The 25,850-nt window shown below is 36.9% G+C and overlaps 2 protein-coding genes across 9 annotated transcripts in view; both read left to right on the top strand.

The window, feature by feature from the left end:
- Positions 1–1,387, top strand: part of LOC125682069 (uncharacterized) — a 67,866-nt gene extending 66,479 nt beyond the window's left edge. For all 5 annotated transcript variants that reach the window (XM_048922459.2, XM_048922457.2, XM_048922458.2 and 2 more), the window contains one exon: positions 1,026–1,387. In XM_048922459.2, the coding sequence (XP_048778416.2) occupies positions 1,026–1,203 (178 nt within the window). In that variant the 3' untranslated portion in view covers positions 1,204–1,387. The remainder of the gene's footprint in view (positions 1–1,025) is intronic.
- Positions 1,388–5,779: 4,392 nt separating this feature from the next.
- LOC125682068 (uncharacterized) lies at positions 5,780–25,514 on the top strand. Of its 4 annotated transcripts, none has more exons than XM_056153870.1 (12): positions 5,780–5,894; positions 8,664–8,781; positions 11,113–11,330; positions 11,490–11,551; positions 11,652–11,756; positions 11,920–12,043; positions 12,202–12,369; positions 12,468–12,615; positions 13,015–13,154; positions 16,954–17,024; positions 17,120–17,269; positions 24,007–25,514. In XM_056153870.1, exons 1-12 carry the CDS (start codon positions 5,854–5,856, stop codon positions 24,354–24,356), a joined length of 1,695 nt encoding a protein of 564 aa, XP_056009845.1. In that variant the 5' UTR covers positions 5,780–5,853; the 3' UTR covers positions 24,357–25,514. The 4 variants fall into 4 exon arrangements, with proteins under 4 accessions (XP_056009845.1, XP_048778411.2, XP_048778409.2 ...); XM_048922454.2 differs by having other exon boundaries at positions 16,939–17,024; XM_048922452.2 differs by lacking the exons at positions 5,780–5,894; positions 8,664–8,781 and adding an exon at positions 9,439–9,777 and having other exon boundaries at positions 16,939–17,024.
- The last annotated feature ends 336 nt before the right edge of the window (positions 25,515–25,850 follow it).

Genomic DNA, 25,850 nt, shown 5'->3' with positions numbered 1-25,850 from the left:
TGCTGCTTTCAAATTAATACTTTTTAAAATTATGTTGACATTTAATACAAAAATGTTAATTCTAGACTATAAATTTTCGCATTGACCTGCATCTCCATCCATACGCAGAATGTGCTTTCATTATCACGTGACTTTCAATACAGCAGAGGCAAAAATATCTCCTAATTAACCTCCTTATAAAACAATCAAATTCTCCTTTTTTGTTATTCGGTACAATATTTTTAAACAATGTCCATTCATTTTAAAAAAACAAATCCCTTTATGGTTTGAATTCGGGCATTTGCCGTCTCAAGTTATGTTTTGTTTGTTGATGTACAGTATTCGCAATCTCACGGCGTCAGTAGCCATTTTGTCTGTGAGATGAAATTCTTTATACATTAATGACGCAATAAAAATCAACCTAATGCAAAAATACATTGATGTCAACAACTGAAAGAGCACGCCATAGATAAAACAATTCTGGTTGTTCAAATATTGCTCAAAGGTTAACAGATTGAAAAGTTGATAAGGCATTGTAGCATTCTGTTAAAATACTAAGAAATAGTTTCGTGTAGATTACTTATGGATGAAGTAACATTCCTCGCTCGTTTTTAGATGTTATAGCCGACCTTGAATTTTCCCTGGCTAGAATGTTTACACACTTGTTCCCTCCTTTACCATTAGAGGTGAACAAGGTTGGTAACTCTTGCTCACTGCAGTGTTTAAAACAATATCAAAAAGTGTCCACATACTCCAAGTGTCCACTTGCCCCAATTGCCCTAAATGAAATATGTTTTCATTAAAAAATAAACAATATTTTTTTTGAGGGGGGTGATTTTTCTAAACTTTGAATTACATAAATACCTGAATGAAAACCAGCATAAATTAAAAAGCGGGGGGAAAAAACCCATTGAAAATATGATTACTTAGTTGTGACACGCAAAAATCTCTTAAATCAAATTACATGTACTTGCTTACTAAATAAGTATATTTGCATGTTATATATTACATACAAGTAAATAAGATTACTTTTATGTATACTACAGAGGCAGTATGAACAGGACATCCACACCAATCAAGACCCCCTTACGTCTGACCAGGAGTGCCCCCGGGTCACCGTCCGTACGGAGGAACCTTAGCCGGTCCTGGTCCTCCCCTCCAGAATCTCCACTAGCCAGAATCACCCCGGTGTTTGCATCCCCGATCAAACTTACTGAGAAGTAGGGGCTTGTTAGTCGAAGGAAATTTTACCCAACACAAAACGTTTATTTTTCATAAATATTAATTTCTATTTGATTATTCTGTAAACACTTCTATTGTTATTCAAATTGGATTTAATATATAATAAAAAGATTACGAATGTAATTGAGTTAAATAAATTTTAAAATACACGTATATCAATTTAAAAGGACTTTGTTCTTTTCATCTATACGTACATTGTGCAAAGGTGGTAGTATTATGTATCCTTGGTTAATTATGCATGGACAGAGTGCAATTCTGGCAGACTTTTACAGATATGACAATATCGGGTTACTTACCAGGATTTGGCATCTGTTTATGTATTATCTGATCTGATTGAAATTTGGCGTATATAAATTATTAGTTTCCTATATTGTATTGACAAATTCTACTTTTATTCACGACTTGAAGGTTTCTATGTAAATGACATGTTCTCATTTAAAATACTTGAACTTGAGTTCCCATGCTTCTATAAATAGTACAGGGTTGCTTAAGGAATTCCCTGCAGTCTGAACCGCGATCAACACGCCAAATCATTTTTTCACGAAAGCTAATGTCACTTTCACTAATTTTTATCAATGAAAAATACTTATCTTTGAGGACATTATAAACGAATATCGACACATGTCCTGTTCCTAATGCAATGACTGACATCAGCAATACGCATGGTGGAATTCGCACTACCCGTGCAAAAGAAACCAAGGGTGTTGTAGTTCTTGGACGGTACTTAAAATGTAAAAAGGCCTGAAATACTCGCTTACCTAAGACTAACTGACCCAAATTGTGACAAGGTAATCTTCCTTTGTTCATACTAAAGTTGAGTCATATGTATTTTGGTTGTATTTTAATTTTCTACATGTATATAATTTCGCCTAACTTTTTCTCTAACCACGATGTAGGAACCAAAATTTCGTGCACGAATCATTCTATTTATTCCAGTGAAGGAAGTATTTTCATAGGGAGAGACATTCGGATAGGCAATTTTTACTTCTCTTGGAAGTTGTGAATACATGAATATTTTTTAACGGAAAAGTTTATACCCCCCTCCTCTTCGATACAGTCTTCTGTCAGTAAAGGTCTGTATTCAGTTACACTTTCCTGTAGGAAACTGTCCTAAACCAAAACACCAACTAGTAATGTGATTTTTGTAACATAAAAATGATTTAAGCGATGGAATTTTCTCGATCCCATCTCTACGTAAGTATTGTAGTTCAGACTGAAATACAGTGTAGATTCTGTTCGCGGCTCAGGGTCTGCTCATCATATATTACAGTGTAGATTCTGTTCGCGGCTCAGGGTCTGCTCATCATATATTACAGTGTGGTTTCTGTTCGCGGTTCAGGTTCAGGGTCTGCTCATCATAAATTCATTACAGTATAAAATTGAAAAACATTGCTCATCCCATTCAGTTTTACTGTTAACAATTTTTCAAAATTGTTTTTCATACGTTGTCGCCTGCATATGGTGTTTATAACTCTCAACAGGTCGATACACAATAGCTTGTTCTGCGTATGATCAGTTTTTAGGTCGGGAAAGACTGCTGACAAACAGATTGATGTTACAGGAGTTTCGACAGTCTCGTTTGGGGTCAGCATTTCGCAGATTTTGTGATCGTCGTGGCGGTTTAGTTTGCCTGTGCAGCCTGTCATTGAGTCGGGTGCTGTCTGACGTGTTTCATGCCGATTGTTGGGCCGTTCTTGGCACACTGATTTTGACTGCGGATTACTTCGTTTGCCTGTCAGATCAAGATATATGGATCATGGCGGATGTAACCGGTCGACAGGAGATAGGCACCTGATCCCAGCTCTGGTATATCCAGGGTTACGTGTTTGTCCAACTCTCTAATTTGTATTCCTTATAGGAGTTATGAGAGTTATCTTCACCTTTCATACAAATTGCGTTAGATAAATTTTAAAAGCACATGTACGTGTATATTATTTTAAAAGTGCTTTCCATTTTTAGTCCCCTACCGGCGAAGTCGGGGGAGCCTCAAGTTTGTACTATGTCCGTCCGTCCGTCTGTAAGTCCGGCAAATGAGTTATCCTCATTTTTTTCGTCTTGCTTGCAGATATTCTTTTGATATTTGGTACATTCGATTACTTTGAAGTTGCAGATCAAGTTCGAATTTTGTTCCGTTCCATTGTTTTTTGCTTCAGTTGTGGCCCTTGAACATAGAAAATATGGAATTTGAATCTTTATGATATATGGCTTTTATTTTATGAAACCTGGTTATTCTTTTGCATAAACTGGTGACGTATGATTATTCACACAGAATATTACGCAGACGACTTAACTTGGGGTCGGTAGGAGACATGCAATACTTACAGAATGCTTGTTCATACTCGTGTATGCAAGGTGAAGATATGTATGTAGGTGGTAGGATTTGTATTTGTGGTTATGAGTGCAAGTCTGTCAAACTTTCATATTTTTTGGAAACATTAAATTATTTTTATTTACCAGGTTTTAACATATATGTAAATTTGACAACGATAAACATCTGAACTGATTGAAATTTGGCGTATGTAAATGGAGTAAAGGAGAAAGACCGAAACTATTTGTCCAGTTCATTCTGTGGAAGGAATAACTGATTGACTGCCGTCCAACAAGGTCATTTGAAAATAATGGGGTTTGTTTTCCTTTGATGCTGTAACAAGGATGTACAGTTCCAGGTAAATGTGTTTACTATGAAATGCCTGTGAAGAATCTAACGAATCAGTTTTACCAAAATTCTTCAAGAGGAAACATTTCTTCTGCACCAAAAAGTATTCGAACACAGTTAGGAATCGAATGATGAAATGAGAATCAAAAATATTTTTAAAAAAATAATAAATAAATAAAAAAAGAAATTTTGTATTTAGAGGCTTCTGGATTTAAAATATTTCATAACAACACCTCTTCTATTCATGATATCGAATTATGGAATACTTTATATGATACTTTTATTGTCAAAAATCTTACCTAGAATCAAACAGGGAGTTACGGAAGCCGATTGGTGTCAGATGATGATAATTAATTTATCTGGTGGCCGCCAGATAATAACCCATCATTGCTAGCCAGTTCCATTGTGTCCCATTACACTACGTTTCTGTAGAGGAGGTCCATCCTGCCCATTTCTGTAGAGGAGGTCCGTCCTGCCCCATGCATTACATTACATTTCTGTACAGGAGGTCCGTCCTGTCCCATTACACTATATTTCTGTAGAGGAGGTCCGTCCTGTACCATTACATTACATTTCTGTAGAGGAGGTCCGTCCTGTCCCATTACACTATATTTCTGTAGAGGAGGTCCGTCCTGTACCATTACATTACATTTCTGTAGAGGAGGTCCGTCCTATTACATTACATTTCTGTAGAGGAGGTCCGTCCTGTACCATTACATTACATTTCTGTAGAGGAGGTCCGTTCTGTCCCATTACATTACATTTCTGTAGAGGAGGTCCGTCCTGCCCCATGCATTACATTACATTTCTGTAGAGGAGGTCCGTCCTGTCCCATTACACTATATTTCTGTAGAGGAGGTCCGTCCTGTACCATTACATTACATTTCTGTAGAGGATTTATCAACAAGATTTCATCCGGGTAACTAATTCTATCGTCTTATTTTAACTTCTTATTTCGATTTCTTAATTCTTACTTTATCCCCACTTTCGTATTCCAACTTTCGAATTCTAACTTGGGTATTCTAAAATTCTAATTATAACTTTAAAATCTTGTGTCTTGGAAATAAAATGAAATTGAGAAAACTGGAAGTTAGGATGGAAATCAAGAAATAAAAGTATTCAAATAAAATTGGGAAAGTAAGAAATAAGAATACAAAAACAAGAAGTTGGAATTGAAAATATGAAGATCAAAATAGAATTGTGATACTGATATCCCTCCATAGCCTAGGTGAATGCATTTGGAATTTCAATCATTCTTTGATTCCTATGGGCATCCGGGTTAGAATATGTCCTCAGTACTCCTTGCTTGTAATTAAAGGCGACTAAATGGGGGCGGTCCTTCGGACGAGACTGTAAAAACAGAGGCCCCGTGTCACAGCAGGGTGGCACGATAAAGATCCCTCCCTGCTCAAAGACCGTAATCGCTGAGCATAGGCTTAAATTTTGCAGCCCTTCACCAGTAATGGTGACGTCTTTCGAGCGGGATGTTAAGCAATATACAATCAATCAATCATTCTTGGAATCAAAATATGTTTTATACCACTAACTATCCAATTCTGTAAATTAGGCAGTGTTTGCTTCAGAATGGACAGGTTAGTTTCCAATTTGGACACTATCAGAGAACAAGTACAAAGAGCAAAGGGTCACAACAGTGATATTTAATATGTAATTTTATTCATGAGCTCAATGCCTTAATGAAATGACATGTTCTCATTTGAATACGTAAGCACCAGTTCAGATACTTATACTAATACAAGACTTTTGCGTTCTCCATGCAAATTACCCTTCTTCTATGAATAGAACAAGGGGTTTCCCAGGAATTCCGTGCAATCTGAAACGCGTTTAAACATGTTTTCACGTGAACCTAAATCACTGACTTTTTTCGGTCAATGAAAGTGACTCATCTTTGTGGCCATTATAAATGAGTATTGGCACATTTCCTTATTGCAATAACTTTGACATCAGCAATACACACGATGGACTTCGCACTACCCGTGCAAAGGCAAAAGAAACCAAGGTTAGTGAGGTATTCCAGTTGAATTGATAAACTTAAAATGTTAAAGGGTTTTTACCACGATTTTTAATGTAATTAAAATCAGAAGGAGTAACCTTAATAAAGTACGTTTCTGCTGTTATTTTGTTTCATTACTCCCAATAATTGATACAAACATGCATTTTATCTGCATATATTCAAAGCTTCCGCTTCTCAAATCGTCACTAATGAGCTATCTAGTCATGTGATATGTCATGACATCATACGTGTCAATGTGCTGCAGCAGCTATGTATGTGTGTGTGAATAGATTCTATTGAAAGTCATAAATTATACAGAATGGATAGTTAATGTTCCGACATCGATGACATCCCGTTAGTATTTAATATTCCGCCATACATATTTGAACCTGCCGCTGATCCAAATCTTCAAGAAATATTCCCTCAGCCTAATACTACATCGGCATTGACCACTCGGACGGAAATCCTGCTCACAGAAAGGATGGAACGTTTTCAACTTCTGGTAAATACCTGAATAACACAATTCGTTTGCAAACATTTTGACTGTGTTCCCCTGTAGATCATAATATTTTTAAAGCATTAGAGGTCTGTATATGTAGAGTGTAACATGCGTAACTAGCCAATGCTGATCTAATTAAAATCAGTTCTTCTCTAACCCTTACACTGGAGAAGGTAGAGAAGATTTGCTATTAATTAATGCATTGACCTACAATGTGTCGAAGGAAACAGTCGACTTACCGATATCGATTTAATTTATAATCTTATTTTTCAAAAAGGGGGGGGGGGGAGATTTTAAAATTACCAATCTGATGAAAATCTATCGACTTCTTAAATCTATAGTGTGTGTTTAAGAGGGCGGGAGAGAGAGAAGGGGGGGGGGAGACCTGGGGCCAATAGTCGTAACCTTTACCTTATAATCATCCCTCATTACTTACAAAAATATAGGGGGGGGGGGGGGCTATCATTCATTATATTGTTGCAATTTTTTTTTCACTACGTTGGCACGCATCGTCTTTTTAAAAAAATATATATAAAGCCGCCGTATTTCGGCATTTTTGACGATTATTAACTGGCATTTTTTCGACTTTTTTTTATTTTCTTACTATTTTAATCGGGGGGGGGGGGGGGTGTAAAGATAGTCTGATAGACCGTGTAGTCATTTCGTACATGGTGTCAATACTCAAAACTTCAAACGCGCAGGGGGGGGGACCAAAATATCGTTGTATATGTAATCAAAGGTGCATATATATAAAAAGTGTATGCTACACAGAAATAGTTGTGGTTGCCAGACCCGCGGCGACTTCACCGATTGCCTCAATACCTGGTAGTCTATAAGAGTTCTCAAACTGAAGGCAGTCTCTGATTATGTCCAGTCTGAAGGACAACGAGCCTATTAATTTGTAAACAGAAACGTAGCTTCATTAGGCTCAAGTAGGCACGTGCCTACACATTTTTTTCCCTTTATTTTCAAAACACATTTTTGTCCATAAATGTTTGCAAAATATAAGTTGTTCTAGTATTTGAAATCGGATATGAAATTATCATTCCGTCGGACCTTTTCTTTTTATAATGTATTGTACATAATGGTTATATGTTTTTTTTCTAAACTTTGATGATCACAATGACTCGCTCTCGAACTTGACAGTTTAATTTTTTCTCAATATTTAATGTCCATTGCAATCATTTTGATGCCCAGCGTAGAGCAAATGAGTCCTAATATTTGAAAAAATTCTCGGAGGTGACCCGCGACCCCCACCCCCAGCGAGAGGGGGCCACCCCTCCTGCACCTACCCCCTCTGCGCTTCGCGCCTCGGTGAAACCTTCAGTTTCATCTTTCGTGCCTACACATTGAAACAGTCCTAGTTACGCCCCTGTAAATGTCGATATCATGAATTATTAAAATGGGTTAGAATGCAATATGTAAGTTCGTCATTGAAAATGGTTTTCTGTTGGCTTGAAGTATTTCTAAATTTAGTTCTAAGCTCACAAAATTTCTCCGACTTGCCTCGTTGGTAAAAGTTAAGAAAATCGTCTTTTTTGTGCTGATTATTACAACTACATGTATATACTGTACAACGCAATATAATGGGACTTGTAACTGTTGAATCTTTCCATTTTGTATCAATAGCCTGCTGTATGTGCTGTTCACAACTTGTTTACTTTAATGTTTTCATGCTTGTTCACTTCACCGCGATTGGCACGTATGACGTCACATACTAATGGCGCGAAAATCTCTAACGAGAATATGCATATCTGGCTTTTTGCACTTTCGACACAAAATAATCACTAAAGCACGCTTTATATCGAAAAAATAATAATAGCACGATTCAAAACGCCATTATTTTCATATAAATTTACAAACAATAAAAATCGTGGTAAAAACCCTTTAAGATCCCCCCACCCCCCAAAAAAATTCCTACACCTCTGTGAATATTCACTCATTAATCATATAGTTTAGTCTAAGTTTTGTACATATGTACATGTATTGATTTTATTTTCTCTTGTTGGAGCCAATATTTCATCACTCAAATGATTTTTTTAATATTCCAGCAAATGAAGCAATTTCAAAGTGAGAGACACTTATAAAAAGTTTTGAAAATTGAATACAAAATCTAGAAGTGAAAAATCTGTAAAATTCATAGATCCCAGCCCTTTTCAGATGGGCCAGTATTAAGTTACGATTTCCTATTCAAAAAATGATAAAATGAAAGTGTTTTGAAATAAAAGAATATGTATAATATGTCTGACGTTGTTTGGCCGGGTTCTGTATTACAGTTCAGACTTTAGACCAGGGGAGGAGATTCTGTTTGTCGTTCAGGACTTGCTCACCAGATATCCATTCCTTGTTGAGATGAAACGTAGACTTCTTCCGAAGAGATGCAGCAACTACAAGGTAGGTTGTAAATAATGTAACACCCAAAAGAAAATAATCTAGACTATCAGTATCAGAGAAAGGGGGTGGAGTGTGGTACTATATACATGTATACATTTTATGTATTCCCGTAAAATATCTCTGTGACACCAAGAAAGTCTGAATAATGTCATAATTGTGCATGTTTATTTCGCGAGAGGAATATTTTATAACGGCGAGTATCTGTATACTTATGTGTAAATTGGTCGCCGGGTAAATACTGCAAGGGACTGGTTATGAAAAGGGGGAGGGGATTTTCACTATATTGTACATTGTGGTTGAAGTTACAATGTAATGGGTAGTTGCTTAAGGTCTGAGACAAGAGAATACATGATGCAGTTTGTAAAATTCTGGAAAAGGTTAAGTATTTATTTATTTGTCATAGACATTTGTGTACACCGAATATCCCCCTCTTCCATGCCAGTATTCATGAATATAGCAAACTTTGCATTAACATTGTGCACATGTGTAAGTTGGCAGTGTGAAGTGTGAACAATATGTTGGGTGATACTCACACAAAGAACGAATAACCTTTCGAATACAATCAGGACACATGTTGATGTTATGTATCGTCCAATGAAAGAACGACGGGGCCCCCACAGGGTTGTGTTTGTATAAAACACAAAAGTTGACCTTGGTCGGTATAAAATAGCCATGGTGGTGTTGTCGACAATAGCTGGTGAACAGTAAAATATGAAACCTTTGGCAAAAAGCAAGCGCAGAAGTGAGCGGAAAGGGAGGTTGAGGGCTACGAAGACGGAAAAGACCCAGGATTTGTTGGGGATGGAAAAGGAGACTGGTGGAGATACAGAGGAGGTGGTATCGTCGTCCCTGGACAATGGAAACAGCGATAATCCCGCTGACCAGGTGGAACTGCCGATAAGTCCCGAGTCCTTCCTCGAGTTTGACGACATTGAGACCTATAGCGATAATTCCCCAGACGATATGGCCTTTTCTATGGAAGAACTTCCAGATTTGGTAGGTTTGGGAGGTAAACTGAAAATGCATATTCATAAATACGTGTATATACTGTGTACCTGAGGTTTTCGTTTACTTCCTCTATCTATGAAAGTGAATGGTAGAATCCAAGACCCCTTTTCACTCCAATATTATGTGTGCGGGGAATAAATGTTAGTAAAATGCCGTAGAGGTTGCTATGACCGACTTTGACATATATATATATATAGGTTACTTATCCAGTTAGTATTGAACGTTGCGATCTTACAATCTTTCTATGGCATGTGTGTTATTACAGTGGCGGATCTAAGGGGGGTGTTGGTGTTGGGAGGATTACCCCCCCCCCCCCCCCCCGGTTGAACAATTTTTTTAAAGACAGGTCTTTTATCCATTTAGGTGTCTTCAGCCCCCGCCCCCCCCCCCCCCCATCCCCTATTCTTAAGCGGAAAAGGTACAGACTCCCCCCACCCCATCTTTTTTGTATCCGCCACTGATTATTTGAAGAAAAATTACTCAGGAGGTTTATACTACATGAACATCGTCATAATGGTTGACTTCCTTTTTAATCATGAATTAAAACATAATGATCAGCAATATTTATATATTCCTTTTAAATTTGATGGCCTAGTTGGGTACCTCAGTCGGTTAACGTGTGACTGCTGATGGATTAAAAAAAATTCCGGTTACTCTCTACTGAAACTGCATTTTTTGACTGAAGAAAGTAAAGAAAGTTTCCAATTTCAAAATATAACTGTACGTATCCTCCACCTTTCATCATGTATATCGAATTTTCCTGTAGTGTTATTCCTTTTTACTAGTAATGGCCATCCATCTGGTTTGTCAATGATGTTGAATGTGTGGTGTTTCATTCCTTGCAGATTTTTAAAAATCATTTAGTGGTATAACTATATATAACTGTATATGACAAACAATATTTCTGGTGTCAATAAAAATTTTATTGGCTTTTGTGTTAATTTGCTCAATTTTGGCATTTTTTGCCTTTTGGGGCTGCAAAAGAGGGGATTTCAATCTCGCTTTCCTCTAAAATTAACCTGATTACTTTTGTTGATTTTTTGATATGTTTTAGGATAAAGTCAAAATGTTATAATAAATAAAATTGAAAAAAATTCAATGAGCGGTTTTTTGGGGGCTAGCTATCAATAGCTACCTTAAATGCATCCGAACGTATCAAATCAAGCGATATGCATGTATCTTGAATTCTTTCCACCACGGAGACCAGTGACATAGGCCTGAATATTATGTCAAGGTCAGGTCACCATAGTATCAAAGAGTTTCTCCAGGGCTTTTGCACACGACAACTGGGGCATTCTATTCATTTGGTCTACTTTCTTGCAGACTCCCGGAATGAACTCAGTATCCCTGGTTGTTGGAGAGGGGTCCCGGGCATCGGACCTTTGTGACATGATCTCTAGATTGACTGTGGCACACGAGGTCCGTATGTGTCGGCTGGAGGATGCGTTCGAAGCGTGTAATGCGCAGTGTTATCTGCTGCTCTGGGTGTTGATTGACATGCCTGTAACACAGGAGGTCCTCAGTTTCACCACTTCTATCAGGTGAGGATAGGCTATTGAAGTCAAAAATTCTGTTCAATCCCCCTATTTTGGAGAGGATATTGATTATAATCCCATTTTTTGTTAATGGAGCATATTGATTTTTCACTTTTTGAAAATCGAATGATAATTATATTTCAAGGTAAGATTTTCTTTTTGCAGATATGCAAGCAGTTGCAATAGAAGTACGGTTATTATTGGCATCTCAGAAGGTCAATCTGTTGGTATGTCGTGTCAAACATCCGCTTTCTGAAATTTCTTCTTCATAACGGCAATCAGCATTCTTTCTCAACAGGACATATATTTTTTCTCTCTCAATTTTAGTTGATCTGAGACTACATGGGATCGATGAAATGATTCTACAGCCGGTGAGCAACAAAGACGTATGCGAGAAATACACCAAGTGGACATCTACACATATTAACACGGGTGTGTTGCAATATATTTTATTATCCCCCCCCCCCCTACAATTTGATATATGATTATGGCATTAGAGTTAACTGCAAATTTTCTTTACCAATCCTTCATAAATGATCAAAGACGAGTTGATCATTGTGGTGCGTAATTAAAACTAGTTTTGGTGAAAATGTAGATCTAAGAGATGGTCAGGATGCGGAACTCCCCGACTTCTCTAGTCCCTCGACTCCATCGACACTTACTACTCCAACAACACCCTCCACTCCTGCCTCCGAAAGTGGGGATGGATGCAGTGTGGCGTAAGTAATATGAGAAATGAACACGGTTGATGCTTCAGGTAATCTCAGTCTAGGAAGATGTTGATTTCACAAGTGAAATTGATTACGCGTATATTTCAAACGATAAGCAGACACAGCAGACGACTATATAGTATAAATGAATTGTTTACATTGTACAGGATGTCTTTGGATAGTGGAATAGAATCTCCTGCTCTTCATCAGGATAAGTGCACAGTCCAACTGCCATCATTTTCTCAACTTAAAGCTATGGTGCCCAAGCTAAGACAGGGCAAGTTACCTAAGAATAATACTGCAATTGATCATACTACAAAGGAGAAAGTTAGAAGGTAAAAATTGTCCAAAAATGTTAAATGTTTATTATACATATATTAACATTTCATGGACAGTATTTTTAAAAGAATTGTCTTTTCAATTTTATATATAGAGAACGGATTAAGGATAGTTGTGACCAGTTGAGGGTACTACTGCCATATGTCAGGGGCCGCAAAACAGACATGGCTTCCATACTGGAAATGTGTGTTGAATATTTGAAACTTGTCAATGAGGCTCTGCCTCAGGAGTTTCAAAATCAGGTAAGTGTACAATGTAGATGTGAGGTGGACTTTAAAAACAGGAAACATTTCATGACATGAAAAAATAATCTGCAAACTGACCAAATGTTGCGCATCACCTCGTGTAGGAGTGAATTTAAATGCCACCTTTTCCCCATTCCCAAAAACTTGATATTTGTGAAGAAAACTCTAATAGAAATTTGCCTTGATCCTATTGAAAATGTCAGGGAAAGTCAAAGACTTCCTTTCTTTAGCTATATTTTGTAACCATCTCCCACTGGCTCTGCCTCTCTCTCACTGTACTCTGCTCTTATAAAGGCAGAAAAAAGAGCTCTTGATCCCTGTTGCCCTTTATGTAATTGCACCAAATGCATTGATTTGTTTATTAGTAGCATGAATATGTTAAATTTTTAATGATAGATTGCTGACTTGATGACCAAGGGGCCTGTCGTGGAAGGATCAGGGAGGAGTGGAAAGAGGTGTGAAAAAGGAGGGAAATGTGTCAAAATACCAATGTCCCCTGGAGAATCCAACACCGTGACGTCATCCATTGAATCGGAGTAGGTATTACTCACTTGATAAAAATAAAATTATTGTATTTTTCATTGAGGATTTCCCAAATTTTAATTTTTGGGAACTGGTGGGTATGCACAGACCCATGGAATTAGAAATTTAATGAATTTATGTCATTTAGGGAAATTCAAAGTTATTTTTAAAAGATAAACACTAATGATGAATAATGGCCAATTTTTATTTTCATTCTTCTGAGAGTACAAAGTAATATATGGCATCATTGTTGCTGGTAAAGTCACCGTATGGTCCCCCTTGGTGATAATGATGGTTTTCTTTGACTATAGAAAAATAGTAATGATATTCTATTATTTGTACTTAAGCATTTTATTTTGATATGTGTCAATAAAAACAAACTAAGAAGGTACTTTTCCATGTTTGACGTTTTCATAGAAATGTGACCTAGTTTAATTTTTGCTGACATTTTTTACGCCCCCGAGATCGAAGATCGGGGGGCATATTGTTTTTGTCCTGTCTTTATGCCCCCCAGATCGAAGATCGAGGGACATATTGTTTTTGTCCTGTGTGTCATTCTGTAATTCTGTCTGAAACTTTAACCTTGCTAATAACTTTTGAACAGTAAGTGATAGAGCTTTGATATTTCACATGAGTATTCCTTGTGACAAGACCTTTCCGTGGGTATTGAACCTTTTGACCTTGACATTTGACCTACTTAAATTTTATTTTTTACATTGGTCATAACTTCTAAATGGTAAATATTAGAGCTTTCATATTGTACATAAGCATTTCTTTTGACAAGATCTTTCTACTGGCACCAAGATATTTGCCCTTGTGACCTTGGCCATCTTCGGAATTGGCCATTATCGGGGGCATTTGTGTTTCACAAACACATCTTGTTTCTTGATGGATATGCATACTACATGTATGTACGCTATAGCAATGTTATTTATTTTGTTACCAACCTTCATAACTGTCAAGATCCTGTTCCCATTAGGCCAAGTAAAATTAATTAGTAGATTATCATTCAAACTTCACAAAAAAATGGGGTGGGTGGGAGGATTTTATTTTTTATTTTTCGCCATGGTATTCTTGACCTCGAAAATGCCTTCTCTCATTGAGAAAAGGCTTTATAAATCATAATTACATGTGTATTTGGGATTCTAAAAGGCAAAGTGAAACAAAGTACGTTTACGATACCAGACCGGACATAAAAATATCCGGAAATCGTAATTTTGAAAAATTAAAAAAATCGGGGTGGGGCGATTTTCGAGGGGCGGGCGGGAATGATAATCTCCTAATTAATTTTACTTGGCCTTACCAACCTTCATAAAACTCTGTCAAGATCCTGTTCCCATTACCAACCTTTACAAAACTGTCAAGATCCTGTTCCCATTAGTTTTGGGAAAAGGTCGTCCGATAATACTTGGGATCACATGTAGCTATTATAGAAGATGAAGATTAATGGTGATGGTTTTCTTTGTTTCCAGATCCCGTCAAATTTGCACACATTTCACTCCCAACACATCTTTGAACAGTTTGATAATTTTTAGTGCATTCCAGTCCTGATTAATTAGATCATGCACTAAGTTTTTGGGGGGAAAGGAAGGATGGGGCAGAAATTTGGCTTTACATATGGGACAATTGAGAATTATTGCTTTTACTTGAGGAATGCATATCTAGGTTATTTGTGTCATTGGGGTTAAACAATAGACATATAGGGTAATTAGTATTATCAGCAAAACCGATTATACGGAAATTTTCCCATGCTTTCATTTTTAGGTCACCTTAGCCAAAGACTCAAATGAGCTTTTCTGATCAAAATTTGTTCCTTGTTTGTCACTGTCATTGTAAACTTTCACATTTTCATCTTCTTCAGAAATACTAAGCCAATTTCAATCAAACTTGGTACATAGCATCCTTGGGTAAAAGGGATTCAAGTTTGTTCACATGAAGGACCATGTGGTGGGGTAATTGAAAAATCTTCTTTTCGAGAATCACTGGGCCAGAGAAGTTTAAATATACATAAAAGCTTCCTGACATAGTGCAGATTCAAGTTTGTTGAAATCGTGGTTCTGGGGATAGGGTGGGATCACATTGGGGATCAAAGTTTTACATGCAAATATATAAGGAAAATCTTTAAAAATCTTTTCCAGAGCCAGTAAGCCAATATCAACCAAACTCGGCACAAAGCATCCTTGGGTAAAGAGAACTCAAGATGGCTTATACCCTATTCTAAGAGGACATTGTATTGTATTGTTTATTATCAAAGCAGTACTGCTCATAGGTTACAAAAAACATATGTTACAATAATAACATGAATAATAGTGAAAATATAATAACTTTTTTTTTTAAAAAGTCATCCTCTTAAGAACCACTGGGTCAATTTCAACTAAACTTGGCATATAGCATCCCTTGGTGAAGGGGATTCATTTTTGTTCAAATGAAGGGTCATGCCCCTCTCCAAGGGGAGATAAAAGTGAAATAAAGAAAATACATTGATGACTTTTAAAAATCTTTTTCAGAGCCTTTGGGCCAATTTCAATCATTGATTGATTGTATCTTGCTTAACATCTCGCTTGAGAATTTTTCACTCCTATGGAGACGTCACCAAGACCGGTGAAGGGCTTCAAATTTAGGCCTATGCTCGGTGCTTACAGCCATTGAGCAGTGAGGGTTCTTTAGCGTGCCACACCTACTGTGACACGGGACATCCATTTTTAAGGTCATCTCTGAGGACCCGTGACATTCACACCTGATGCTGAGCGTTTGGCGATGGAACTATCACTACCCATTTTAACGACTTGGGTCTGTCGCGGCCGGGATTCGAACCCCGGCCTACCGCATGCGGGGCGAATGCTCGGCGAACGCTCTAACCTCTCGGCCACTGCGGCGGTTCAATTTCAATCAAACTTGGCACAAAGCTTTCTTAAGTGAAGGGGATTCAAGCTTGTACAAATGCAGAGCCTCAATTGTATCAAAGGGGGATATTAGTGAAATTGTGAAAATACATTGCCAACTATTGAAATCTTCTCCAGAACCACTGGTCCAATTTTAAGCAAACTTGGCACAAAGAATCCTTTGGTGAAGATTTAGGTTTTTACAGATCAATGACGACACCCTTCTCCAAGAGAGATAATAGCGAAAATACATTGACAGCTTATTAAAATCTCCAGAACCACTACCGGTATGGCCAATTTCAACCAAAGTTGGCACAAAGCATCCTTAGGTAAAGTTTGTTCAAATTAGGGATCATAATCCTCTTCAAGGGGAGATAATAATCAAGTAATGAATATTTAGTGGTTACCTTTGAAAAAAAATTTGTAAACCAAGGTGCTGGTTTAATAATAGTTTTCCTAAAGGTAATCCCGTGGGGATCCGGGTTAGAAGAGGTCCTCATTAGCCCTTGCTTGTCGTAAGAGGCGACTAAATGGGGCGGTCCTTCAGACGAGACCGAAAAAAAACAAGGTCCCGTGTCAAAGCATGTGTGGCACGATCAAGATCCCTCCCTGCTCAATGGCCATAAGCACCGCGCATAGGCCAAAATTTTGCAGTTCTTCACCGGCAGTGGTGACATCTCCATATGAGTGAAATATTCCCGAGAGGGGCGTTAAACAATATTCAGTCAGTTCTAAAGGTAATTTATTGCTGCTTAGGTGAGCAATATGGCCCATGGGCCTCTTGTTTGATATTCCTATAATACATTACATTTTGTTATTAACTTATTTAGATATCAAATTGAAAAGTCTGTTTTTATTGAAAAATATAATGCATTGATACAACATTGGATTATTGCTAAGAAATTAGTCAATGTAGATATGCTTGTCATAGACAAATCAGCAAAGAAGAAAGCTCCAGAGAGCCTGCAGATACAGACAAAATCAAGACTGGTTTCAAAAGAGGTAAGGATTTATCGCATTTCAGATAGAATGAATTCTATTCATATACTACTAGTACTCCATTTCATATCATTACAATCTAAAGTAATATTTTACAGACTTGGAGGAAGGTAATGGCAATATATTCCCAGTGAAGAGAATCCGGATCCAGTCGGGAACAGAGGAGTATAACCACGTCCAGAAACCTTTGGCTGTGCTACCCTCCATTGATGCTCTTAAAGTTCCCAAAACAGAAAATGCCTTCCCTGGTATGTGTAGATATTGAAGGCTTCGAAAAAAAATTCCCTTGGCTCAAATATAAGCTGAGATATAATTGTGACGTTGAAAGTCAGAAATACTGAGAAATGAAGTTAAAGATTAGAATTTGTCCAAATTTGGGTTTATGATGAACCCTACAGATTTAATTCTGTCAATTTGTCCACAATTTTTACGAGCACTATGCACTTCTTACAGTATGCATGCAATACCTTAAACAGTGGTTTAATCATTTTCACAATTTTCCTTTTTGTGATTTTGGAGTTTCAGGACTTTATACCAATTAAAATTGAATGTGAAATGTTGATTACTAAGAGAGGTTACTTTGATTTTGATGCTTCTCAGTTTTTGTGATACCAGAATCATGAGACTTGAATATTGATAATTCGACTAATTTTCATATGTGTAGTATGAAATAACTCTTGACAGTGAAACTTGAATGGAATTGCCTGAGCTGATAAGAATAGCCCCATGCACAATAAAGTTGTAGGAGTTAAACTTCAGACCCTGAAGCGTGCTACTACACCAATTGAACCAATTACATGTATAATCGCTTCATTCCCACACCATTCGGTTCAGCATTCCATTTCTAGAAGACAAGCAAAGAAAAAAAATATTGTGTTTTAGGGGATGTTATTCCATCTTGGACAGCAAAGGAGTTTTGAAACAAACAAAATTTCAAATTACATATGCTCAGTGTGAAGTGAATTTAAGTACATGTATTGATATTGAATTGGGGAAAAAGTCACCTGTTTTGGCGATATTGTTGGAATGTTTACTTCAAGTTTGTAAGTGCGGGTGTGAATTAAGAAATCTCTGAGTTGCTAGAGCAGCAGTGTACTTCCAAACGGATGAGTGGACACACTCCACCACGCCTCAGGAACACACTCCACCACGCCTCAGGGACACACTCCACCACGCCTCAGGAACACACTCCACCACGCCTCAGGAACGCACTCCACCACGCCTCAGGTGAAGCTGACTTCTGTGATATCTCTGTCTTCATGTGTCAAAACAGGACATACCTGAGTATGTGTACCTTCAATAAATTCACCACGAATATTGAAACGATGCGGACGCGTACTGCCGCCTTTCTATATAAAACATTAAGTACAGTGTGCCATGTTTGTAGACACTATTTAATTTTATTTTTATGCCCCCTTCGAAGAAGAGGGGCATATTGCTTTGCACCTGTCGGTCGGTATGTTGGTCGGTAGAACACATGTTGTCCGCTCAATATCTTGAGAACCATTCACTTGATCATTGATATTTCATAAGCGAGTTGGTTATGAACAGAAGAGGACCCCTATTGTTTTTCAGGTCAAAAGGTCAAGGGTCAATCTACTCTTGACATAGGAATATACTGTCCACTCAATATCTTGAGAACCCTTTGCTTGACAGACATCAAACTTGGTACATTGGTACATCTTCAGGAGTAGATGACCCCTATTGATTTTGAGGTCACATGGTCAAAGGTCAAGGCATAGTTGCCAACTAACCCGATTTTGTCGGGTTACACCCGATTTTTCGACCTGTAACCCGATTATTTTTTATGACCCAGCGGGTCATATCTTTCACCCGATTTCCAGATTTGGTTCGTGCGTGTTATTTCCAGTTTGCAACACAAGCTTTGATCTACATAAATGGTCGTGTACATTACAGATAAGTTATCAAAGTAGATGTTAACAATTATCTGCGAGTTGTTTTGACAAATCGGGGATTGAAGTTGTTATGTAAAATGGCTTCTACCAAGAAGAGATCCTTATCAAGGACACCAGAAATGCCAACAAAAAGAAACGATGTACCCACAAATCTGGGAAAACTACTCTACATGGATTTATTGATTGAGGACAGCTTGATGCTTATTGTCCATTGTGTAACTCGCACTTGTCTATTAGGTCTGGATTTAAATATGATCTGACAGCACATACATGTACCAAAACACAAAATCATGTAAAAAATATTTAACATAAAAGTCATCTAATTACTGTCATAATTCTTGCCATCATCTTCGAATGTTAATATTGTAAAGAAAATAGAATTCTGAACTAAACAATGAAATTGTAAATGCCCTCTAATCATGTAAATGTAATAAATCTATGTCCTGCTTTGTATACATGTCTTGAAAAATTTAAAAAGTGCCACTATCAGTTACAATGCTTCTCTTCAATAAAATAGTACACATTACACACATTTTTGTTGCAAATATTTTTATGCTCCCCCCCCCCCTCCCCCACCCCCTTCAAAGAAGAGGGGCATATTGGCTTGCACCTGTTGGTCGGTCGGTCGATTGGTAGACCACATGTTGTCCGCTCAATATCTTGAACCATTCACTTGATGATAATAGTATTTCATATGTGGGTTGGTTATGAGTAGAAGAGGACCCCTATTGTTTTTCAGGTCAAAGGGTCAATCTACTCTGGACATAGGAATATAATGTCCGCTCAATATCTTGAGAACCCTTTGCTTGAAAGACATCAAACTTGGCACACTGGTACATCCTAAGGAGAAGATGACCCCTATTGATTTTGAGGTCACATGTTTAAAGGTCAAGGGTCAAACTGGACATAGGAATATACTGACCATTCAATGTCTAGAGAACCCTTTGCTTGACAGACATCAAACTTGGTACACCAGTACGTCTTCAGGAGAAGATGACCCCTATTGATTTTGAGGTCGCATGGTCAAGGGTCAAACTGGACATAGGAATATACTGTCCGTTCAATATCTTGAGAACCCTTTGCTTGACAGACATCAGACTTAGTACATTGGTACGTCTTAAGGAGAAGATGACCCCTATTGATTTTGAAGTCACATGGTCAAGGGTCAAAGTGGACATGGGAATATACTGTCCGATCAATATCTTGAGAACCCTTTGCCTGATAGACATCAAACTTAGTACACTGATACATCTTGAGGAGAAGATGACCCTATTGATGAGGTCACATGGTCAGGGTCAAACTGGACATATGAAGATACTGTCCACTCAATATCTTGAGAACCCTTTGTTTGATGGACATCAAACTTGGTACACCTTCAGGAGAAGATGACCCCTATTGATTTTGAGGTCACATGGTCAAAGGTCAAGGGCCAAACTGGACATTTGAAAATACTGTCCACTCAATATCTTGAGAACCCTTTGTCGTACATCAAACTTGGTACACTGGTACACCTTCAGGAGAAGATGACCCCTATTGATTTTGAGGTCACATTGTCAAAGGTCAAGGGTTAAACTGGATATAATAATAATGTCTCCTATATTTTAAAGGCATAGGGTCTATCTTTTATCTAAAAAATGACATCACAATATTTTACAAGAAGAACTCCAAAATACAAATTTGTGGTATTAATTATGAGTTATCTATAGCTGCAGTGCTGTGAAATTGAAGTAATTTTGACATTTTAGTCCTTTATAAAATGTTTGTCTGGAGGACAATATATTAAGGTGGTACCCTGCTGATTGGTGGCTACACACAAACATAAGAGATGCGGAGTCAACAGGGTACCAGTTTAGGCAAATGAGAATTATTTTGTAATTACTATCGTATCCAGTGTGTTTGTAAACATTCTAAAGAACTTTTTGTGATTTTCTAGTTATGATCTTTAATTTCACCACCGTTTTGGAACATGGAAAATTTTACCAATATCTTAGACCCTATGCCTTTAAGAATTATTTGCTTGATTGACACCAAACTTGGTACACTGGTACAGCATAAGGAGTAGATGACGGCCCCTATTCATTTTTAGGTCACATGGTCAATCTACTTTTGACATAGGAAGATATTGTCTGTTCAGTATTTTGAATTCAATTGATGTGTGTGTATAACCCTTTTCAATGTTGCATCAATTTTACAAAGATCTCTTGTTTCTTTTAAAATATCATTAATGTTCACTTCTTTATTTCAAATGTTGGGGGGGGGGGGGGGGGGAGGGGGGGGAGATCGTTTTGAATCATGAATACACAATCACCGTCTACACCATAGACTGGTCCATCAATAAGTATTGACTATCATTTACCAGGAATGTCTTGAGATGTTTAAAAAAAAAATAAGGTAAATCTAATATTTACAAAACAAACAATAGAAAAGGGGCTTGATTCCTTTTGATTCTCCATAACAAGCTGAAAACATTTGTAGACTGACGTTGTATCATACTCGCACATTCCAATGTTTTTTAACAAAATAAATTTTCGATGAAAGTATATCTCAGTAAATTGTCGCTGGTTCCATCTACTTACACTAGGCCTACAAAATGGAAATTACATGTACCAAACATTTTTATTTTGAAAAATACACTTATTTGACTTAAGATCGAAAAATACAATCTACCAGTTCAATGAGCCTGGCCCATCATACTGTTACAACTCACTTAAATTAAATTATCAAGAGATATAAAATACATGTAGAAAGTGACTTCTTATTATATCCCTGCAATAATTTTACTGATAAACTGTCGAGTGACAATTTTATCAAAAGCAGACCTGAAATGACCCAAGGAGAATTTTTTACATATTAAAATGCCGTCCTGTATGCGTATATATAATACATAACTGTAACCAGGCTTCAATTTATTTTCACCCCCAATTTTTCCATTTTGAAAATTGTGTGGTTAAAATGATTGATTGAATATTGTTTAACGTCCCTCTCGAGAATATTTCACTCATATGGAGACTTCACCACTGCCGGTGAAATGAAGAGCCATAACTCTTTCAAGGACAGGTAATTGATAATGATTAGATCCTACGTTTTATAATCGTCTTGAGAACTATTGAGCCAATTTCAACCAAAATCCATAGGTAATTTGCTTTCAAATTTGTTCAAAGAAAAGATCATGTTCCCATTTAGTGGTAGATAATAAGGACCCCGCGATTATCCCTCTTTAGCGAGAAATAAACATTACCATAAACAGGTGTTTTGGCGTCGTTATTGAAAATAATGGCAAATCCCGTGCAACGCGGAATAAGTGCGACACGCACTCAACATAATGCATATTGTTTCTATGAAATTGACAACATAGTCATGAAATTGCATATCAAAGTTGCTGCGTAAGAGGGAAGCAGTCTGAAATCCAATACACATCGTGAGTGTTTTTGTTTTGAGTCATACACATGTATTTGCAGAAGTATTTTAGCACTTTTTCTTCTTTTCATGTGAATCACGAAGAGATGTACTCCGTGGGTGTTTTTTTTTTCGGTTGTACGGAATATATTTATTCTCGCTAGAGAGGGATAATCACGTTTTAGCGAGAATATCTCGCTATAGGGGAAGTGTTCCCAACCTGCTAAATGCATAGTGATGTAGAGCAGGAAGACCTCTACCAAAATTAAGTTTGATGATTTTTGGGGTAAGGTTTCTGACCCCAAGGTGGGGCCAAACTTAGTATATAGTGTTTATGTGTAACTTTGCTGATACTGTATAAAATCTGAAAGCATACTTAGGAATAACAGAAAAGGATGTACCAAAAAAATTGTGACTTTTACAACCTAGGGTTTTGACTGTAGGATGGGTCCAAATTAGTCGTATCTTTTAATGTTAATACTCTTAATATATTATGTAAAGCCTTTCATCAGTGTATACACTTTTGAGGGCATTGAAGTTTTAAGAACACATCTTGTTTTATACTGTTGCCGAACATTAGAATTTAGCTTAGATATTCAGAACAGGAATTTTTTTCTAGATTTCATAGCCCTTGGGAGTAGTGATACCTTTTCACTGGTACTCAGGTGACCGATAAGGCCTGTGGGCCTCTTGTTAACTTTTTCTTGATAACTATTATTTCAATTCTTTTCAAATTTGGTATGAAGCATCTATAGGACAAGGGGACATAAATTATAAATTTCAGGACTCCTGCACCTTTGGGGCCTTAGGGGCAGTGCAAAAATTTACCAATTTTCAAAAATCTTCTTCTCTACAACGGTGCATGTGTGCATTCACTGTTTGCTTACTGTCGTTTGCTGTTGAAGTGTGAAAGTAGAACTTTTCAGGGTCTGTAATGGTGATTTTATTGTATCTTATAATAAACAGGGGTTTTACTTTTGATAAACCATTTCAGGGTTAAATGTTTCTTGAAAATAGGACCATTTGTGGCATATTTATATATGGCCTATGTCACAATTAAAAGGGCATGTCTGCATATACTATACCCTGAATACCTTATGTATATAAGATTATAAAAAGTGATTAACTGAAAAAAGGAGTATGAGTGTATATAAATGCTGCAACCCTTCCTAGGATAGGACTGAGATACAATGGGACATATACTTTAAAATATCTTGGGAGAACAAAAGCTGCAATATTTCAAACCATTATGAAATCATTTTTGTAGTATTGCTCAAAAATGATAAACATTGGATCTACTAGATTACATTTTAATGTAGAGACTCTTTTGTTTATGTCATATTACCATTTGTGATCAAACTTTAGAATTTTATTCATCTGTAAAGTTAATTTAACTCACTTGAACATTTTGGCCTATGAGTCTTTTATTGAAATTAGAGAATACTTTGCAGGATAACTAACTGTATAATGAACCCTACCTAAGGTCATCTGCACTAGGTCAAGGTCATTAGAGACAAAGATAAAAAATCTTCAGTGGTTATGATTATCACTCCTTCTATGTAACACTTAGTAAGACCCTTGCTGACTGGTTAATAGTTGTTGGTCTGTAAATGGCACATAATTAGCAAACACTTATAAAATATGCATTATAATCCCTCCATTTTCATTTCAAGATCATACCACATATCCTGGCTATCCTTACCACCAGCTGTCCTCTCAGATGTTATACAGCGAGTATGATCCTCAATGCAGAATGTACAGTGCTTATGAAGGGTACTTAGCTCCTCCTTATTACAATCCTACCAACCCCAACAAACAGCAGATAGAACGGGATGGGATGTACATGGATAACCAGATGCTGTTCCACTTTTATGGTGGTGGAGCGCTCGCCAATGGTTACAATGTCAGTGGTTTGACAGATTACGTCAACCCCAATGCCGTCTTGCCTGTAGCTTACAGTAAAATCAAATCGGATGAACTTTGTGAGCAATCTTCCCCAGTTTCTCATGCCAAACCTGAATAATTTCCATCGACTTGATCACTTGGCGCAGTAGATTTGTGGTTTACAAAAAAAAAAAACTCTATAAAGGAAATTAATGGGGATTGTAAGTAGCATTTCAAATTGTAAGCAGAACTCAAACTTTACATTAGACAAGGAAATAAAAATTGAAAAGTACCATTCATTCATAACAGAGATATCTCAACAGTTTTATTGCACTTTGGTTGTATTTTCTTTAGAGAAAATTAATATATTTAGCTCACATGAGTTATAAGCTCAGGTGAGTTTTTCTGATCACCTGTTGTATGGCGTCCATCTGTCTCTACATCTGTCTATAAACTTTACACATTTTCAATATTTGCTCCAGAATAACGGAGCCAATTTCAGCCAGCCTTGCCACGGGGCTAGGTTGGGGTCATGATATGTGGTCAAAATTTGTGAGGGAATGAATGAGGGTGCTAAAAATCTTCTGAAGAACACCAGGGCAAAGGTAACTAAGGTGAGCATTATGGCCCATGGGCCTCTTGTTTTTTTTTTTTATGTAGTTTTTTTTTAAGATTATTTGTTTAGTTTCTCTTGGTTGCTACTTCAACCAAATTTCTTTTTTTGTTTGACACTGTTGAGGACAGTTATTGTTGGATATTTTGCTGGATTTCTATTTTTAAATTTTGCTCACATGAAGAAAACAAATGTACCAGGTAAATTAACAGACTTGTTATTATGTCAAGTATTGAGGAACTAGATAGGGGTGAATGCTGCAATGCAGGTCATTTGTTGTAGCGTAAAGACGAATTGTACTATTTGATGCAAGTAATATTATGAATATTGTTTTACGAATATTGATGTTTGGTGGGAAGAAAAATCCTTTTCATTGTCTAATCTTGGTGAGTGAATTATATATCACTAACACTTGACATGATACTAATGTACATTATTTTGATATTATAAACTTTAAATTGTGCTGGATGCACAATGTATATATGTAAAAGACATTGTATTTAGATGTGCTATGTTGATTTGTTCATTTTCTGTAATAACCAATGTGTCTTGAAATACATGTACTGCGGACTTGGTGTAAACCTTGAAAAACTTATCAATCTACGTGTTATGACTTGTTCAGTTTGCAAAAAAATATTTTGTGATTTTTGTTACTGTTATTTTAAAATAAATCAACAAACTAATTTTTTTCTGTGAATTACTCTGTTGTTTAAGCTTAATGACATATGCAACAATTCTCAATGGTTATATGTATAATTTTTCGTGACATTTCAGTACAATTCACTTGTGTTCTATCTCGTTTCTACAAAAAACCTTGGGGCCTATTACCATGTCTGTTTTAGAGTTAGCATGTTTTGATAGTCCCTGGTTGTTGTAAGTAAGATGTAAACTCAGCTCTTCTGTTTTACAGTAAATTGTATAAATGGACATTACTGCAGCAAAGAAGGAGATTGATTGAATATTGTTTAACGTCCCTCTCGAGAATCTTTCTTTCATATGGAGAAGTCACCACTGCTGGTG

This window comes from Ostrea edulis, chromosome 2, assembly GCF_947568905.1.
Source record: "Ostrea edulis chromosome 2, xbOstEdul1.1, whole genome shotgun sequence".
Lineage (NCBI taxonomy): Eukaryota > Metazoa > Mollusca > Bivalvia > Ostreida > Ostreidae > Ostrea > Ostrea edulis.
Note: the sequence above shows the minus strand (reverse complement) of the source record. Positions and strands in the feature narration are given on the sequence as shown.

Bases quoted from the DNA above. Each gene is read 5' to 3' on its own strand.
- LOC125682068 (XM_048922452.2), top strand. From the start codon at position 9,493: ATGAAACCTTTGGCAAAAAGCAAGCGCAGAAGTGAGCGGAAAGGGAGG. The intron at 12,370-12,467 runs GTAAAAATTGTC...TTTTATATATAG, and splicing joins ACAAAGGAGAAAGTTAGAAG to AGAACGGATTAAGGATAGTT. The intron at 12,616-13,014 runs GTAAGTGTACAA...TTTTAATGATAG, and splicing joins CTCAGGAGTTTCAAAATCAG to ATTGCTGACTTGATGACCAA.